The sequence below is a fragment of the Poromitra crassiceps genome (genome assembly GCF_964638095.1).
Source record: "Poromitra crassiceps genome assembly, chromosome: 12".
Classification (NCBI taxonomy): Eukaryota; Metazoa; Chordata; class Actinopteri; order Beryciformes; family Melamphaidae; genus Poromitra; species Poromitra crassiceps.
In genome coordinates, this window is record NC_139632.1 from 48,733,667 (window position 1) to 48,752,693 (window position 19,027).

Here is a 19,027-nt window from a genome sequence, read left to right on the forward strand (position 1 = left end):
AACTTGCCATTTTCAGCATGTAGCAATGAGTTAGCCTGTAGGTTTCTGCCGTTAGCTTTCTACGCTAGCTAGTTAGCGTTCGGCGGGAGCATTACAGCGACACACATGGGAGCGGAAGCCGATCTGATTGACATATGGTCGGAGCCAATGAACAGAGCGTGACAGAGCTTGCAAGCGGGGGAGCGGATATCCTGCTGCCACCGAAACAGCCGCTCGAATGGGAGAGCAGCTTTAGAGCAGGGGCGGGCTGATCTTCGTACGGCGCCAGACTCTCTGAGCTCAAGCCACAACTGAAGACGGTAAAGTCAGAAGACACGATTGACGACGGTTACATTTAATGCTACATCTGAGATTTGTGGAGCAAGAACCTGCAGGACCAAGTAAGACAACTCCCACTCAGGCGCTTTAGCTCGAGTTGCACCAGAGGTAAAGTGCTGAGCCAGAGTTCCCAGGTTCGTACGCTACATTAGCTAGCAGTTAGCTAGTCGATGCTTCTCTGTTCGTCTGCCTAGCTGCTTAGCGTAGCTGCTTTTTCTTTCTCGGTGTTTCAGATGGACTTTTATGAAAACGGCAAATACATGCAATGTAACGTTAGCACTTTCTGTCTGGAGGCGAGGATGATGGCGTTTACAACAGATAACCGTATCGTTATTAACCGTCTGTAACGTTAGCTAGCTCTCATTCGGTTGGTTGGTCGTTACATGACTAGTAAACTAATGAGAGCTAGCTAGCTAACGTTGGTTACAGACTAAATGTTATGCTAGACGTTATGCTTAGCTGTTGTAAACGCCCTCAGCCTCGCTGCACGAAGTACTAACGTTACATTGCATGTATTTGAACGACGTAGTTTAACTACACTTTGCAGCAGCTTGCTGGTAGTTCAACTACATTCATATTAGTTAAACTTTTTTCCCCGTCCTGATCGCTTTAAAGACAGTGGACCGTGGAGTCGGCCAGGATCCCACTAATGTTACTGTACTTGACAAGACAGTCTATGTTACCTCTGATTGGCTTGCCCTGATGACATGATACAGTTGGGTTAATTCTGAAATGAATCAATGCAGACTTTGGATACACTTATTTAACGTTAATCTTGCCCCATTAGGCATTCTCTACTGGGACATTATTGTAAACAAACATTGTGATTCTGGTTCATTTTAAAATGTTCTATGGAATATCCACACCGTTTGTGTAGCTTTTGGCACAAACAGTGCCAAAAGTGTCTGTGGTTTGATTGGGTGGTCTGTGTTTGAGCAGAAACGTTAAGTGGCCTGCAGTGCAGAGGGCAGGACTGCCCAGACCGAGAGCCAAGGCTCTGGCCAAATTCTGCTCTATTTTTGCAATAATTGGCAGTCACCACATTTGGAGGAGGCGCTGTTTCCTTTATCCATAGATTCAGACTAGATACATCTGTCACTATAAGATTTCCCATTGATTGTGCATCTATTATTGTTTGTGTTCAAGGATTTTTTGTCTAAATGGGAACACAAATAAAGGTATTCAAATGTGTGTGTGTGTGTGTATAGGATGACCGACTGGATGTACCAGGGCCCCAGTGGTCAGGTGTCCAGGGACGAGTATCTGCTGGGACGTCCCATCGACAAGCAGATCACTGAGCAGTATGAGGAGGCTGAGAGCGGTCCATCCGCCCAAACCGGCCTCCTGCCTGGCTCCATCTTCAACCCTACCACCCCTGCCTCCAACCTCGACCTGGCTGCCAAGATTAGGGAAGATCCCCTGTTTGAAATCAGGTTAGTCATGTTCCTTCTTGTAGCTTGTACACTTCCCAAATCCTATTAAAGTCACACATAGGCCAGATAATTTTATTATGTTCTGTCCCTGTGCAAATCATCTAATTTATGTTTTGTTTTTGTCTTAAGGAAACGGGAGGAAGAACAAGAGAGAGAAGTCTTGACTAATCCAGTGAAGATGAAGAAAATCAAAGAATTGGTAAAATGATTGTGTAACTGTTTTGAAGTGTTTATATGTGTTGGATGTTGACAGCAAATGTTAGACCTTGTTTTTGTTCCAAACAAAAGTTACAGATTTAACTTATTGTAAGTAATCAACATTTGAATCTAGTTTTTGTCTGCAATCAGTGGTCACTGGTATCAGTGTCACTGCTAGTGAAATTTCTTTCAACAATGTTTCCACTAACTTTGTTAACACATTCAGTGCCACAGCGCTTCAGTAAAATTGTCTGGAGCCTGTGCCAGATTCACTTCCATTCAGTTGAAAACAGCTATAGAATTTTTTCAATTATGGCTATATTAACGGGGCTGGACTTTAATGAAACATTGAACACTCCTGCTTCTTCCAAAGAAGAAATTTTGTTTCTAGACAGTTCCATTATGAAATTACAGCCTCTCAAAAAAGTGCACTTTCAAGGGTTTTCTGTCGTTTTTTTTTACTTTCCAAGATATAGGCCCTTTTATGAATACCTTTTGCACTCTAATTTCGAGCACATTCACTGACTCTGGCTGGTGTTTTCTGATGTGGTGGCGTGTGGTGTGGTTTCTGTGAAGCCTGTGTGCCACACACCCCTCCCCCCCCCCCCCCCCCCCTCCCCCCTCTCCCCTCTCCACCTCTGAGCTGCGGGCTCCTCCCACACGCACAGAGTTTGTTTTCTCGTTTTTGCCCCGGACAGATCCCAGCGCCCATCAAGAAGGAAATGATGCGCGCTGGCAAACGCAACTGAACGAAAAGGCTTGGCCGTTCGGCTTCGGATGCTGGCTTTCTAGGAAATCGTGTGGAGATAGATAGAAGCATAAGAGCTCAGTTGTGAGCGCGGATGCAGCCGAGCCCACTGTCCGCTGTAGACAGAGCAATATATACGGCTCTGGCAGAAAGCATGCATCGGTTTCCACTTTCTCCGCTGTCTCCTGTACAAAGTAAAGGATCTGAGGTGGGTGGAGCAGCTCCTGTGACGATGTTTAAGGTGGCGCCGTGTGATCCCTTGAAGGGATTCATGCTCACTGGCTAGGTACGACCTTAAACAGCAGAATTATGGAATAATATGAATTATGATTTTAGGACGTCCACAGACGTCCTTGGCACTCCTCGTTACTTTTTTTTAGGACGTCCACAGACGTCCTTGGCACTGAATGTGTTAATACAAGATAACAACAGTCAAGGTAGAAAAATGGTACAATATTGCAACCATGATTTAGTAGTCTCTGTGTTCTCTTGGTGCATGACTGAGAAGCTGCTAGTGTGAAAATAGTGGAGAGAGGCTAAACATCTGTCTGATCTCTCACAGCTGCGCCAGAATCTTGAAAAGAAAGACAAGAAAAAGAAGAGGAAGAAGGAGAAGAAGGGAGACAAAGAGCGGAGAAAGGAGAAGAAGCATAAGAGAAGGAGCACAAGTTCAAGTGCAGAGGAGGAAAATTACAAAAAATACAGGTATTTGATCTCAATTATCAATCAAAGTTGTAGCAGTTAGATTTAGGCGATTGGACTACAATCCATCCTCAGTGCGGCGTGGGTGCATTCACAGTTGCATTTTTATGTGTTTAAGCGATATCGGGTGTAAATGGGGTCTAAGCGACATCTAGCTTCATTTAGTTAAACTTGTGTCTCATTCAAGTGGAAGCAGTTTGTAATTAGGGTCTATCATCTGTTCTCAGGTCACATCCAAAAGATGAATCTTCAGTCGCTGCCAAATCTCATTCTCACCATGTTTCAAGCTATGGGCTACAGGTAAGAGAGCAGCAAACCAGTGTCTGGTAATACCACTGCTATCGTAATCATGTACATGTAATTCAGATGCATCCTGCAGTTTCAGTTGCTCAACTCACTGTAGCAGCACACTACCAAGTCCTAACTGTGAAATCTCTTCTCAGGTCCCTGCTGGAAGACATCACCAGTCCTCTGCTCACTCAGGACGCCACGAGAGGAGCCGCTCCCGATCACCTCACAGGATCAACAGGGAGAACCACTCCTCAAACAGACCCGACAGGAAGGTCCAGCAACGAGCTCCCAGTCCACAGGACCGCTACCACCGACAAAACAACCACAGATCCAAGTAACAATCCGCAGAGTTAACACTGAACTTGTATTATCACCGGGCGAGATTTCAATATTATTGTCTATCATCTTTAATTGGGAACATATTGTGATGCTATGGTTATTGTGACACAATTCTGGCATCTAGATTGATGATAACATAAGCATTTTTTTTCTTACTCTGACAAAACATTTCAAGGAATATTTGAAATGATTTACATGTCATTTTGCATACATGTGCCTTATCATCATCAGTATAGGGAGCTGCGGCTCTGTGCCTCTATCTGTCTCACTGATGACATCAGTGATGTCATAAATTGTGACATCGTCAGTGATGTTATAAATTGTGACATCATCAGTGATGTCAGAGGCATTGTGACATCATCAGTGATGCACACATATACACACACAAGAGAGAGAGACACACACACACACACACACACACACACATATATACACACAAGAGACAGACACACACTGATGTCATCAGTGATGTCATCAGTCTGAGGCTCACAAGAGACTCAGGCAGAGAGAGGGGAGGGGGGAAAGACTGATGGAGAGAGAGGGGGGGGGAGAGAGACTGTGGGAGACATTTGGCCCAATTCCACCGCAGGTAGTAGCGCGGTCCCGCTCCGCTCGACTCGATAAATGGTCTCATCCCATCGGTAAAAACCGGCCCAGCCCGGTTTGATTTGGGGCTGAGTCGTGCTACTTTTCGTCCCTGCCTCGTCGGGGTTCTATTCTGCGAACCCGGGTTCATACGGTGACGTGAAAACATTGTAGACGACTGATTGGTCCGGCAGAATCGTGTTTACTCTGTCTACTGACTGTCATATGCAATGCTGGCGGCTGCATACCAGTTTAGTGGGCTTCTCTTCTGTTATGTATATTTCCATCAGTCTTTGTATTGCTGCCTTTGCCTCCGGTGAAATAAAATCGTGGCGGGTGTTCAATTGTCTGAGAAAAAAGTCTGCTGCTCGCTCAGGGAGCTCTGTAGCTGAGTGGAGGCTGCAGCGCTCCGCTAGGCCGCAGCGGGTGTTTGGTGAAGCCGCGGTCTTGCCTAGAGGCCGCGGGGTAGAGGCTTCACTCTGTTGCGCCTCTCCCGTCCCCGCACAGCGCAGCCCATGCCTGTGAGTGATATCCATTCTCCTGGTCGATTGTCACATTCGCCCATGTACACTGTAGGTCATTTAGAGGCACCAGTATTTCATAAACAGTTTAAAAGTTCTGTGGATGGATTTAATTGTAATGTTATGTTATAGCCTACTTCGGCTATAAGCGAAGGACAGATATGCAGATATCGCTATGACGGGCGGGGGTGGGCGGGGGCAGATGAACGGCGGTCGAAACAGAACGTCCATCGAGTTGAAACAAGTAGAGGCGAGTGGTGACGGGCTGTGCAGGGCTGTAAAATGTGGTGGGAAAGAGCCAATTGTGCACGTGCCAATATGGCAGGCAAGGCCACACAGCAGCCGAGCTGAATGCGAGCTGCAGGACACGCGGCCAAGCCTAGGAATCGATCGCGCGTAGCGTGCGAGATGGCTAGGTGTGATATATATATATCCATATTGAGAAAAATCTGTATTGGGATATTGATTTCAACCCATATCGCCAGATCTACTTGGTTAATCATTGAATCCATTCCACTGTGTTTCACCATAATGTCTTCCTGTTTATTTGTAGGCAACTCTCTGCTGAAGAGCTGGAGCGGAAGAGGGAGGAGATGATGAACTTTGCCAAGCAGAGAGAGGAGGACAGAGAGGATAACATCAAAAGAAACAAGAGGCGATATGAGCAGGAGAAGCAGCGGGAACAAAGTACTAAGCATGACCGCCATCCTGGCTTCATCCAGTAAGTCCTGGGTAACATAGAGACACGCAGATAATCAGTGACGATTTTTAATGTATTTAGTTGTGTCGTCGCCACATCCACAAAAAACAGGATTCTGATGTTTATTTTTGGTGCGTCAGCTAATATGGATAATCATGAAATAAGGAAAGACAGCCCGTGCTCTACTTCTTATTTTACCTGGTATATGTTTGAGTTTCACTAACGCTTACCTTTCCTTCCTGTAGCAACATGAAGCTGGAGAGCGCTTCCAGCTCTTCGTTGGAGGACAGAGTGAAGAGGAACATCCACTCCATACAGCGGTCAGAGTACGGACGACAGCAGGAGGAAGCACATGCACAACTGTGGCAACGCCTACGCTAAGACATCCCATCTGAAGGCTCACCTATGCTGGCACAGCGGGGACCGGCCGTTCGTCTGCAACTGGCTCTTCTGCGGGAAGCGCTTCACTCGCTCTGATGAACTGCAGCGCCACCTGCAGACGCACACTGGTGCCAAGAAGTTCAGCTGTGCCTTGTGCCCCAGAGTGTTTATGCGCAACGACCACCTGGCCAAGCACATGCGCACGCACGAGTCCCCGCCAGGGCACGGCGAGGAGAGGGTAAACGGAGACGGGAGGATGGATAAGGGCTTTGACAGCCCCACCCCTCCTCAGTCATCCTCCCTCGTGCCTGCGTCAGATGCCACAGAGCCGCCGCTGAAGCTGAAATGCGAGCCAGACCCCTCCAGTGTAACGGGGCAGTCCAGCTAACTGCATTACTTTTAGAAGTTTTCTCAGTTAGCAGGTCATCATCAGCCTTCTGTCTCAGCCGTAGAGGTGTCACTGTTTTACCATAGAATAGAGAATAGAAGAAGTATGGGACAACCTTTTACTGATAAATTGTGGATTGAACAGAAAGTGTCTTTCTACAGCTTTGTGAATTTGTCAGTACAGCTAACCTAAAGACTTCTGTAATAATCCAAATATTAGAGCACAGATTAAAGAATGCAAGCAGGCATCTTTCCTGAAGGAGTGTCATCTGAGGAGAAAACATTCCTCTGTGCATATGTCCAAATGAAAGGTGGCTTTAGGAGGCAGGAGGGAGAGCAGCTTCAGGAGGAGCCAGAGCCCCCACACATTAAAGATAAGGACCGAGGAGGGAGAGCAGCTTCAGGAGGACCCAGAGCTCCCACACATTAAAGAGGAAAAGGAGGACCTCTGGACCAGTCAGGAGAGAGATCAGCTTCAAGGGCCAGAGGAGGCTGATATCTCCCAGTTCACATTCACTCCTGTCACTGACTGTGAATATTGAAGATGATTAAGAGAAGCCTCAGTCCTCACAGCTTCATCAAAGCCAAATTGAGGAGAACAGAGAGGCAGAGACTCTAGCCAGTAGCAGCTCAACTGACCAGATGAAGACAGAAGATGATGGAGAGGATTGTGGAGTATCAGAACCAGCCATGAAGTTAGATCCATTTACAACCAACTAGTGCCGGAAAAAAGTGCAAGACTTCAGACTCTTCTGAACCTGAGACTGAAGACACTGATGATTTATGACGGAAACTCTTGAACCTCAGTCGGGTTTAGTCACAGGTGAAGAAAGGCTTTAGTTGCTCAGTTTGTCATAAAAGATTTGACTACAGGAGCAATCTGCTGAGACACATGACAGTCCACACAGGTGATAAACCAGTTAATTGTGCAATCTGTGGTAAAAGATTTAGTCACAAATCACATTTGAAGCCACACATGAGAGTCCACACAGGCGAGAAACCAGTTAATTGCTCAGTCTGTGGTAAAAAAGTGTTGGTTGTAAAAGACGTGAAGAATCACACAAAGAGCCACAATGGAGAGTAACCATTTTTGCTGTCTGTGGTAAAAGACACATAGGGAGAAAGCCCTTAATTACTCAGTTTTTGTTTTATATACACTAATATAATTGTGGCCTGTGGTTGATTGTTGATTATGGTAGTTGGATCTAGCTAGGCTCACAGTCAGCCTGTTTCTGAGTGAACAGCTGAGTACAGTTGGGAAACTATAAACAGGCAGAAAAGGGAAAAATAACAACAGGAAATTGATATTCAAATGTGTTTAGTTAGTAAAGCAGAGGAAGCAGATTGAACTGCTAACTGTTCTGTTGCCTTGACACTTTTTGTCTGACTCTTTTTTTCTGGCTCTGAGGAGATCTGTCTGAATACAATGTGGTTCCATGGTGGAACATTAGTCAACTTTCAACTGTGCTGCTCTTTCTGTTTGTGTTCTTGAAACTACGTTCTGCATTGTTCAGTGTTTGTATAGCAGGTGAAACTATTGACCATAATTACAGTTTCATCTGATGTTCTATTCCGATTTGGTTCAAAACAGCGTAACTATACGCATTTCTATACAACGCAGCCAGGAAAAGTTTATATATAATGCAAAGAATCCAGCCGGGAAAAGTTTATATATCATCATACAGTATAAAAGGGAGCAAGTGGGCTTTGTCTGTTTGCTTCTATTTTTGTCCCATCACGATGATGTCATCGTGGATATCATTATCAGCTTATCACATCACTGATGATGTCATAGGCATTGTGAAATCATCAGTCACTCGAGCAATTGTGATGTTTTCTTTATAAAAGGGAGAGGCAACGGCCTCTGAGCAATTGTTTGCTGCACATGCCAATAGAGCAGGTGATGCCATGCAGCAGCCGAGCTGTTGGCGATGCCGCATAGCAGCTGAGCTGTGTATGCGAGCTGCAGGGCAGGCGAGGCCGCGCAGCGGGCGAGCCTAGTAATTGGGCGCACGAGATGCCTAGTATATATAGAATGTATATATGTATATAATTCCTCCAAATCCATGTGAGAGGTGGTGCAGAAGGTCTATTTGTCTGTCTGCACCAGATTCATATTAAAGAAGGATTTTCACTCTGTAAAGGTCAGACTCTGCAGAAATTTTGTTATTGTTATTTTGTTATTTGTTATTGTGGTTTCATGCAGTTCCCTCTTAATCCCTCTGGAACTAATAAAGTTATTTTAATCTTAACTGTGTTTACCTTCAATTTTTTTCTCTAGATTTTTTTTTTACTCCTATGACTGAAAAAATACAATAAGGTCACTAAGAACAGTAAACTGAACTAATGGGTCCTTATGGGAATGTTATAGATCGTTTTCACAGAATTGTGTCACTATAACAGTTTGGAACCCGAGCTTATATCATGTCAGTTATTGTACTAGCAAACACTGCAACAGGAAGTAAGCTGTGGGAAATTTAGTAAATTTCTGTTAAGTTGAAACTTCATTTTTCTATTGTCTGGTGCCCATAATAGGTGAAAATCTCAAATAAATATGAAGCTACTCCTGTGGAAAGGTTAGGCTATCATTAATTCACTTAGGCTATAGTATAGTGACCCTATAAACAATTTTTGCATAGGTAAAGTTTTGCCCACTCAGTTGAGCCTGATATTTGGTCTGGCTCATTTGGTAGGCTAATTTCTTTCTACCGCCTGTGGAAGCTGATTGTGGATATTTCAGTATTAATAAAAAATATTGTTTTACGTCTTAGTCTCTGGTCTCTCCTGTTTCTAAGTATAGCATGATACATGATGAAGCAGAAAGTAACGTTGACTTTGGCGACCGCGCGTCGGCCAATCGGATCACGGTGTTTGCGCGTGTCGTGTCCGTGACCAATCAGCTCACGCACACCGTATGCGCACAGTTTTGAGTTCAGAGTTCAGACGGTGCAGACCATGGATGTATTAAAAGAACGGTGCAGACCAGTTCGGACGCTTGTCTCGCTAGCCAGCCTCTCTTCCTTTCCGTCAGAGAGTCTGGCGTCGCAGGTTTCCATTGTGGGATTGCGAAAAAATGGTCTGTTTGGGTTAGCTAATCATCCTCGTCTTGGGCGGTGCTTAGCGTTAGTGCCCTTGGAAAATAGTTTCGGGGTGGAACTTGTGTCGGTGGAACATTTACACAGGAGGAGGAGAGCTCACAGGCATAAAGTCGTTAGACAGCAAATGTTCTAAACATATTCTCTTGATATCTTTACAACCATCCACCGAAAGTGCCGAGCAGGCCTTCTTTATTGCACAATCCAAATTTTCTTCAAAACTTGCCATTTTCAGCATGTAGCAATGAGTTAGCCTGTAGGTTTCTGCCGTTAGCTTTCTACGCTAGCTAGTTAGCGTTCGGCGGGAGCATTACAGCGACACACATGGGAGCGGAAGCCGATCTGATTGACATATGGTCGGAGCCAATGAACAGAGCGTGACAGAGCTTGCAAGCGGGGGAGCGGATATCCTGCTGCCACCGAAACAGCCGCTCGAATGGGAGAGCAGCTTTAGAGCAGGGGCGGGCTGATCTTCGTACGGCGCCAGACTCTCTGAGCTCAAGCCACAACTGAAGACGGTAAAGTCAGAAGACACGATTGACGACGGTTACATTTAATGCTACATCTGAGATTTGTGGAGCAAGAACCTGCAGGACCAAGTAAGACAACTCCCACTCAGGCGCTTTAGCTCGAGTTGCACCAGAGGTAAAGTGCTGAGCCAGAGTTCCCAGGTTCGTACGCTACATTAGCTAGCAGTTAGCTAGTCGATGCTTCTCTGTTCGTCTGCCTAGCTGCTTAGCGTAGCTGCTTTTTCTTTCTCGGTGTTTCAGATGGACTTTTATGAAAACGGCAAATACATGCAATGTAACGTTAGCACTTTCTGTCTGAAGGCGAGGATGATGGCGTTTACAACAGATAACCGTATCGTTATTAACCGTCTGTAACGTTAGCTAGCTCTCATTCGGTTGGTTGGTCGTTACATGACTAGTAAACTAATGAGAGCTAGCTAGCTAACGTTGGTTACAGACTAAATGTTATGCTAGACGTTATGCTTAGCTGTTGTAAACGCCCTCAGCCTCGCTGCACGAAGTACTAACGTTACATTGCATGTATTTGAACGACGTAGTTTAACTACACTTTGCAGCAGCTTGCTGGTAGTTCAACTACATTCATATTAGTTAAACTTTTTTCCCCGTCCTGATCGCTTTAAAGACAGTGGACCGTGGAGTCGGCCAGGATCCCACTAATGTTACTGTACTTGACAAGACAGTCTATGTTACCTCTGATTGGCTTGCCCTGATGACATGATACAGTTGGGTTAATTCTGAAATGAATCAATGCAGACTTTGGATACACTTATTTAACGTTAATCTTGCCCCATTAGGCATTCTCTACTGGGACATTATTGTAAACAAACATTGTGATTCTGGTTCATTTTAAAATGTTCTATGGAATATCCACACCGTTTGTGTAGCTTTTGGCACAAACAGTGCCAAAAGTGTCTGTGGTTTGATTGGGTGGTCTGTGTTTGAGCAGAAACGTTAAGTGGCCTGCAGTGCAGAGGGCAGGACTGCCCAGACCGAGAGCCAAGGCTCTGGCCAAATTCTGCTCTATTTTTGCAATAATTGGCAGTCACCACATTTGGAGGAGGCGCTGTTTCCTTTATCCATAGATTCAGACTAGATACATCTGTCACTATAAGATTTCCCATTGATTGTGCATCTATTATTGTTTGTGTTCAAGGATTTTTTGTCTAAATGGGAACACAAATAAAGGTATTCAAATGTGTGTGTGTGTGTGTATAGGATGACCGACTGGATGTACCAGGGCCCCAGTGGTCAGGTGTCCAGGGACGAGTATCTGCTGGGACGTCCCATCGACAAGCAGATCACTGAGCAGTATGAGGAGGCTGAGAGCGGTCCATCCGCCCAAACCGGCCTCCTGCCTGGCTCCATCTTCAACCCTACCACCCCTGCCTCCAACCTCGACCTGGCTGCCAAGATTAGGGAAGATCCCCTGTTTGAAATCAGGTTAGTCATGTTCCTTCTTGTAGCTTGTACACTTCCCAAATCCTATTAAAGTCACACATAGGCCAGATAATTTTATTATGTTCTGTCCCTGTGCAAATCATCTAATTTATGTTTTGTTTTTGTCTTAAGGAAACGGGAGGAAGAACAAGAGAGAGAAGTCTTGACTAATCCAGTGAAGATGAAGAAAATCAAAGAATTGGTAAAATGATTGTGTAACTGTTTTGAAGTGTTTATATGTGTTGGATGTTGACAGCAAATGTTAGACCTTGTTTTTGTTCCAAACAAAAGTTACAGATTTAACTTATTGTATGTAATCAACATTTGAATCTAGTTTTTGTCTGCAATCAGTGGTCACTGGTATCAGTGTCACTGCTAGTGAAATTTCTTTCAACAATGTTTCCACTAACTTTGTTAATACAAGATAACAACAGTCAAGGTAGAAAAATGGTACAATATTGCAACCATGATTTAGTAGTCTCTGTGTTCTCTTGGTGCATGACTGAGAAGCTGCTAGTGTGAAAATAGTGGAGAGAGGCTAAACATCTGTCTGATCTCTCACAGCTGCGCCAGAATCTTGAAAAGAAAGACAAGAAAAAGAAGAGGAAGAAGGAGAAGAAGGGAGACAAAGAGCGGAGAAAGGAGAAGAAGCATAAGAGAAGGAGCACAAGTTCAAGTGCAGAGGAGGAAAATGACAAAAAATACAGGTATTTGATCTCAATTATCAATCAAAGTTGTAGCAGTTAGATTTAGGCGATTGGACTACAATCCATCCTCAGTGCGGCGTGGGTGCATTCACAGTTGCATTTTTATGTGTTTAAGCGATATCGGGTGTAAATGGGGTCTAAGCGACATCTAGCTTAATTTAGTTAAACTTGTGTCTCATTCAAGTGGAAGCAGTTTGTAATTAGGGTCTATCATCTGTTCTCAGGTCACATCCAAAAGATGAATCTTCAGTCGCTGCCAAATCTCATTCTCACCATGTTTCAAGCTATGGGCTACAGGTAAGAGAGCAGCAAACCAGTGTCTGGTAATACCACTGCTATCGTAATCATGTACATGTAATTCAGATGCATCCTGCAGTTTCAGTTGCTCAACTCACTGTAGCAGCACACTACCAAGTCCTAACTGTGAAATCTCTTCTCAGGTCCCTGCTGGAAGACATCACCAGTCCTCTGCTCACTCAGGACGCCACGAGAGGAGCCGCTCCCGATCACCTCACAGGATCAACAGGGAGAACCACTCCTCAAACAGACCCGACAGGAAGGTCCAGCAACGAGCTCCCAGTCCACAGGACCGCTACCACCGACAAAACAACCACAGATCCAAGTAACAATCCGCAGAGTTAACACTGAACTTGTATTATCACCGGGCGAGATTTCAATATTATTGTCTATCATCTTTAATTGGGAACATATTGTGATGCTATGGTTATTGTGACACAATTCTGGCATCTAGATTGATGATAACATAAGCATTTTTTTTCTTACTCTGACAAAACATTTCAAGGAATATTTGAAATGATTTACATGTCATTTTGCATACATGTGCCTTATCATCATCAGTATAGGGAGCTGCGGCTCTGTGCCTCTATCTGTCTCACTGATGACATCAGTGATGTCATAAATTGTGACATCGTCAGTGATGTTATAAATTGTGACATCATCAGTGATGTCAGAGGCATTGTGACATCATCAGTGATGCACACATATACACACACAAGAGAGAGAGACACACACACACACACACATATATACACACAAGAGACAGACACACACTGATGTCATCAGTGATGTCATCAGTCTGAGGCTCACAAGAGACTCAGGCAGAGAGAGGGGAGGGGGGAGAGACTGATGGAGAGAGAGAGGGGGGGAGAGAGACTGTGGGAGACATTTGGCCCAATTCCACCGCAGGTAGTAGCGCGGTCCCGCTCCGCTCGACTCGATAAATGGTCTCATCCCATCGGTAAAAACCGGCCCAGCCCGGTTTGATTTGGGGCTGAGTCGTGCTACTTTTCGTCCCTGCCTCGTCGGGGTTCTATTCTGCGAACCCGGGTTCATACGGTGACGTGAAAACATTGTAGACGACTGATTGGTCCGGCAGAATCGTGTTTACTCTGTCTACTGACTGTCATATGCAATGCTGGCGGCTGCATACCAGTTTAGTGGGCTTCTCTTCTGTTATGTATATTTCCATCAGTCTTTGTATTGCTGCCTTTGCCTCCGGTGAAATAAAATCGTGGCGGGTGTTCAATTGTCTGAGAAAAAAGTCTGCTGCTCGCTCAGGGAGCTCTGTAGCTGAGTGGAGGCTGCAGCGCTCCGCTAGGCCGCAGCGGGTGTTTGGTGAAGCCGCGGTCTTGCCTAGAGGCCGCGGGGTAGAGGCTTCACTCTGTTGCGCCTCTCCCGTCCCCGCACAGCGCAGCCCATGCCTGTGAGTGATATCCATTCTCCTGGTCGATTGTCACATTCGCCCATGTACACTGTAGGTCATTTAGAGGCACCAGTATTTCATAAACAGTTTAAAAGTTCTGTGGATGGATTTAATTGTAATGTTATGTTATAGCCTACTTCGGCTATAAGCGAAGGACAGATATGCAGATATCGCTATGACGGGCGGGGGTGGGCGGGGGCAGATGAACGGCGGTCGAAACAGAACGTCCATCGAGTTGAAACAAGTAGAGGCGAGTGGTGACGGGCTGTGCAGGGCTGTAAAATGTGGTGGGAAAGAGCCAATTGTGCACGTGCCAATATGGCAGGCAAGGCCACACAGCAGCCGAGCTGAATGCGAGCTGCAGGACACGCGGCCAAGCCTAGGAATCGATCGCGCGTAGCGTGCGAGATGGCTAGGTGTGATATATATATATCCATATTGAGAAAAATCTGTATTGGGATATTGATTTCAACCCATATCGCCAGATCTACTTGGTTAATCATTGAATCCATTCCACTGTGTTTCACCATAATGTCTTCCTGTTTATTTGTAGGCAACTCTCTGCTGAAGAGCTGGAGCGGAAGAGGGAGGAGATGATGAACTTTGCCAAGCAGAGAGAGGAGGACAGAGAGGATAACATCAAAAGAAACAAGAGGCGATATGAGCAGGAGAAGCAGCGGGAACAAAGTACTAAGCATGACCGCCATCCTGGCTTCATCCAGTAAGTCCTGGGTAACATAGAGACACGCAGATAATCAGTGACGATTTTTAATGTATTTAGTTGTGTCGTCGCCACATCCACAAAAAACAGGATTCTGATGTTTATTTTTGGTGCGTCAGCTAATATGGATAATCATGAAATAAGGAAAGACAGCCCGTGCTCTACTTCTTATTTTACCTGGTATATGTTTGAGTTTCACTAACGCTTACCTTTCCTTCCTGTAGCAACATGAAGCTGGAGAGCGCTTCCAGCTCTTCGTTGGAGGACAGAGTGAAGAGGAACATCCACTCCATACAGCGGTCAGAGTACGGACGACAGCAGGAGGAAGCACATGCACAACTGTGGCAACGCCTACGCTAAGACATCCCATCTGAAGGCTCACCTATGCTGGCACAGCGGGGACCGGCCGTTCGTCTGCAACTGGCTCTTCTGCGGGAAGCGCTTCACTCGCTCTGATGAACTGCAGCGCCACCTGCAGACGCACACTGGTGCCAAGAAGTTCAGCTGTGCCTTGTGCCCCAGAGTGTTTATGCGCAACGACCACCTGGCCAAGCACATGCGCACGCACGAGTCCCCGCCAGGGCACGGCGAGGAGAGGGTGAACGGAGACGGGAGGATGGATAAGGGCTTTGACAGCCCCACCCCTCCTCAGTCATCCTCCCTCGTGCCTGCGTCAGATGCCACAGAGCCGCCGCTGAAGCTGAAATGCGAGCCAGACCCCTCCAGTGTAACGGGGCAGTCCAGCTAACTGCATTACTTTTAGAGGTTTTCTCAGTTAGCAGGTCATCATCAGCCTTCTGTCTCAGCCGTAGAGGTGTCACTGTTTTACCATAGAATAGAGAATAGAAGAAGTATGGGACAACCTTTTACTGATAAATTGTGGATTGAACAGAAAGTGTCTTTCTACAGCTTTGTGAATTTGTCAGTACAGCTAACCTAAAGACTTCTGTAATAATCCAAATATTAGAGCACAGATTAAAGAATGCAAGCAGGCATCTTTCCTGAAGGAGTGTCATCTGAGGAGAAAACATTCCTCTGTGCATATGTCCAAATGAAAGGTGGCTTTAGGAGGCAGGAGGGAGAGCAGCTTCAGGAGGAGCCAGAGCCCCCACACATTAAAGATAAGGACCGAGGAGGGAGAGCAGCTTCAGGAGGAGCCAGAGCCCCCACACATTAAAGATAAGGACCGAGGAGGGAGAGCAGCTTCAGGAGGAGCCAGAGCCCCCACACATTAAAGATAAGGACCGAGGAGGGAGAGCAGCTTCGGGAGGAGCCAGAGCCCCCACACATTAAAGATAAGGACCGAGGAGGGAGAGCAGCTTCGGGAGGACCCAGAGCTCCCACACATTAAAGAGGAAAAGGAGGACCTCTGGACCAGTCAGGAGAGAGATCAGCTTCAAGGGCCAGAGGAGGCTGATATCTCCCAGTTCACATTCACTCCTGTCACTGACTGTGAATATTGAAGATGATTAAGAGAAGCCTCAGTCCTCACAGCTTCATCAAAGCCAAATTGAGGAGAACAGGGAGGCAGAGACTTTAGCCAGTAGCAGCTCAACTGACCAGATGAAGACAGAAGATGATGGAGAGGATTGTGGAGTATCAGAACCAGCCATGAAGTTAGATCCATTTACAACCAACTAGTGCCGGAAAAAAGTGCAAGACTTCAGACTCTTCTGAACCTGAGACTGAAGACACTGATGATTTATGACGGAAACTCTTGAACCTCAGTCGGGTTTAGTCACAGGTGGTGAAAGGCTTTAGTTGCTCAGTTTGTCATAAAAGATTTGACTACAGGAGCAATCTGCTGAGACACATGACAGTCCACACAGGTGATAAACCAGTTAATTGTGCAATCTGTGGTAAAAGATTTAGTCACAAATCACATTTGAAGCCACACATGAGAGTCCACACAGGCGAGAAACCAGTTAATTGCTCAGTCTGTGGTAAAAGATTTGGTGATGAATCACAATTGAAGACACACATGAGAGTCCACACAGGCGAGAAACCAGTTAATTGCTCAGTCTGTGGTAAAAGTGTTGGTTGTAAAAGACGTGAAGAATCACACAAAGAGCCACAATGGAGAGTAACCATTTTTGCTGTCTGTGGTAAAAGACACATAGGGAGAAAGCCCTTAATTACTCAGTTTTTGTTTTATATACACTAATATAATTGTGGCCTGTGGTTGATTGTTGATTATGGTAGTTAGATCTAGCTAGGCTCACAGTCAGCCTGTTTCTGAGTGAACAGCTGAGTACAGTTGGGAAACTATAAACAGGCAGAAAAGGGAAAAATAACAACAGGAAATTGATATTCAAATGTGTTTAGTTAGTAAAGCAGAGGAAGCAGATTGAACTGCTAACTGTTCTGTTGCCTTGACACTTTTGTCTGACTCTTTTTTTCTGGCTCTGAGGAGATCTGTCTGAATACAATGTGGTTCCATGGTGGAACATTAGTCAACTTTCAACTGTGCTGCTCTTTCTGTTTGTGTTCTTGAAACTACGTTCTGCATTGTTCAGTGTTTGTATAGCAGGTGAAACTATTGACCATAATTACAGTTTCATCTGATGTTCTATTCCGATTTGGTTCAAAACAGCGTAACTACCGTATACGCATTTCTATACAACGCAGCCAGGAAAAGTTTATATATAATGCAAAGAATCCAGCCGGGAAAAGTTTATATATCATCATACAGTATAAAAGGGAGCAAGTGGGCTTTGTCTGTTTGCTTCTATTTTTGTCCCATCACGATGATGTCATCGTGGATATCATTATCAGCTTATCACATCACTGATGATGTCATAGGCATTGTGAAATCATCAGTCACTCGAGCAATTGTGATGTTTTCTTTATAAAAGGGAGAGGCAACGGCCTCTGAGCAATTGTTCGCTGCACATGCCAATAGAGCAGGTGATGCCACGCACCAGCCGAGCTGTTGGCGATGCCGCATAGCAGTTGAGCTGTGTATGCGAGCTGCAGGGCAGGCGAGCCTAGTAATTGGGGGCACGAGATGCCTAGTATATATAGAATGTATATATGTATATAATTCCTCCAAATCCATGTGAGAGGTGGTGCAGAAGGTCTGTTTGTCTGTCTGCACCAGATTCATATTAAAGAAGGATTTTCACTCTGTAAAGGTCAGACTCTGCAGAAATTTTGTTATTGTTATTTTGTTATTTGTTATTGTGGTTTCATGCAGTTCCCTCTTAATCCCTCTGGAACTAATAAAGTTATTTTAATCTTAACTGTGTTTACCTTCAATTTTTTTCTCTCGATTTTTTTTTTTACTCCTATGACTGAAAAAATACAATAAGGTCACTAAGAACAGTAAACTGAACTAATGGGTCCTTATGGGAATGTTATAGATCGTTTTCACAGAATTGTGTCACTATAACAGTTTGGAACCCGAGCTTATATCATGTCAGTTATTGTACTAGCAAACACTGCAACAGGAAGTAAGCTGTGGGAAATTTAGTAAATTTCTGTTAAGTTGAAACTGTCTATAAATATTAGTCAATATAGCTCAAATGAGATCATAATTTCTAAAATGACTGAGTCATATGAAGTGAGTTTTTGCAATGTCAATGGTCCCTACCTCACAGGCCCCAGTGTAACTGCACTGTCTGTCTATATCTACCTCACAGGCCCCAGTGTAACTGCACTGTCTGTCTATATCTACCTCACAGGCCCCAGTGCAACCACACTGTCTGTCTATATCTACGGCCCTGATCTAGACAAAGATGGGTTACAAGCAAATCAAGTAGAGGTGGCAACAGCAATAAGTAAGGCAGAAAGCAAAGCTTTCATATCGAGCAGGGACAACATGCAGTGTCAGTATATATATAGAGAGAGAGGTTCTGGGATGGAGACCAAAGGAAGGCATTTGTATCAAATCCAGCAATAAGTCGGAGAGGGACGGAACACACTAAGTTAAGATGCATTAGGGCTCATTCATTTTGGAAAATAAAAAACGTTGCACATTTTAATTACTTTACAATATTCAACACAATTCTACATAGAAGAATTATGGACAGGTAGTGTTAAAATAATGTGAAAAATGTTTTAGCTCATGTTGTAGTTCCCACAGAAACCACAAGATGGAAGCACAAAACAAGGAGCCAAAGTCAGGACTCCTCTCCACCTCTCACTGTTGGCTACTGCATAATTTCAGTACAGATGTCAAATATGACTGATCAAGATCAATATTATACATC

The 19,027-nt window shown here is 44.9% G+C and overlaps 2 protein-coding genes across 4 annotated transcripts; both read left to right on the top strand.

Moving 5' to 3' along the window:
* Positions 1–305: 305 nt before the first annotated feature.
* LOC310786963 (pre-mRNA-splicing factor CWC25 homolog) lies at positions 306–6,426 on the top strand. The gene is made up of 8 exons (XM_083648294.1): positions 306–380; positions 1,527–1,751; positions 1,881–1,950; positions 3,260–3,402; positions 3,627–3,699; positions 3,843–4,024; positions 5,689–5,856; positions 6,081–6,426. Exons 2-8 carry the CDS (start codon positions 1,528–1,530, stop codon positions 6,214–6,216), a joined length of 996 nt encoding a protein of 331 aa, XP_083504420.1. The 5' UTR covers positions 306–380; position 1,527; the 3' UTR covers positions 6,217–6,426.
* Positions 6,427–10,192: 3,766 nt separating this feature from the next.
* Positions 10,193–18,058, top strand: LOC310787054 (pre-mRNA-splicing factor CWC25 homolog). 3 transcript variants are annotated; one of them, XM_083648388.1, is made up of 8 exons: positions 10,193–10,369; positions 11,444–11,668; positions 11,798–11,867; positions 12,230–12,372; positions 12,597–12,669; positions 12,813–12,994; positions 14,649–14,816; positions 15,041–18,058. In XM_083648388.1, the coding sequence occupies exons 2-8, from the start codon at positions 11,445–11,447 to the stop codon at positions 15,174–15,176; spliced, it is 996 nt and encodes a 331-aa protein (XP_083504514.1). In that variant the 5' UTR covers positions 10,193–10,369; position 11,444; the 3' UTR covers positions 15,177–18,058. The 3 variants fall into 3 exon arrangements, with proteins under 3 accessions (XP_083504514.1, XP_083504515.1, XP_083504516.1); XM_083648389.1 differs by having other exon boundaries at positions 10,193–10,343; XM_083648390.1 differs by having other exon boundaries at positions 10,223–10,297.
* Positions 18,059–19,027: the final 969 nt, after the last annotated feature.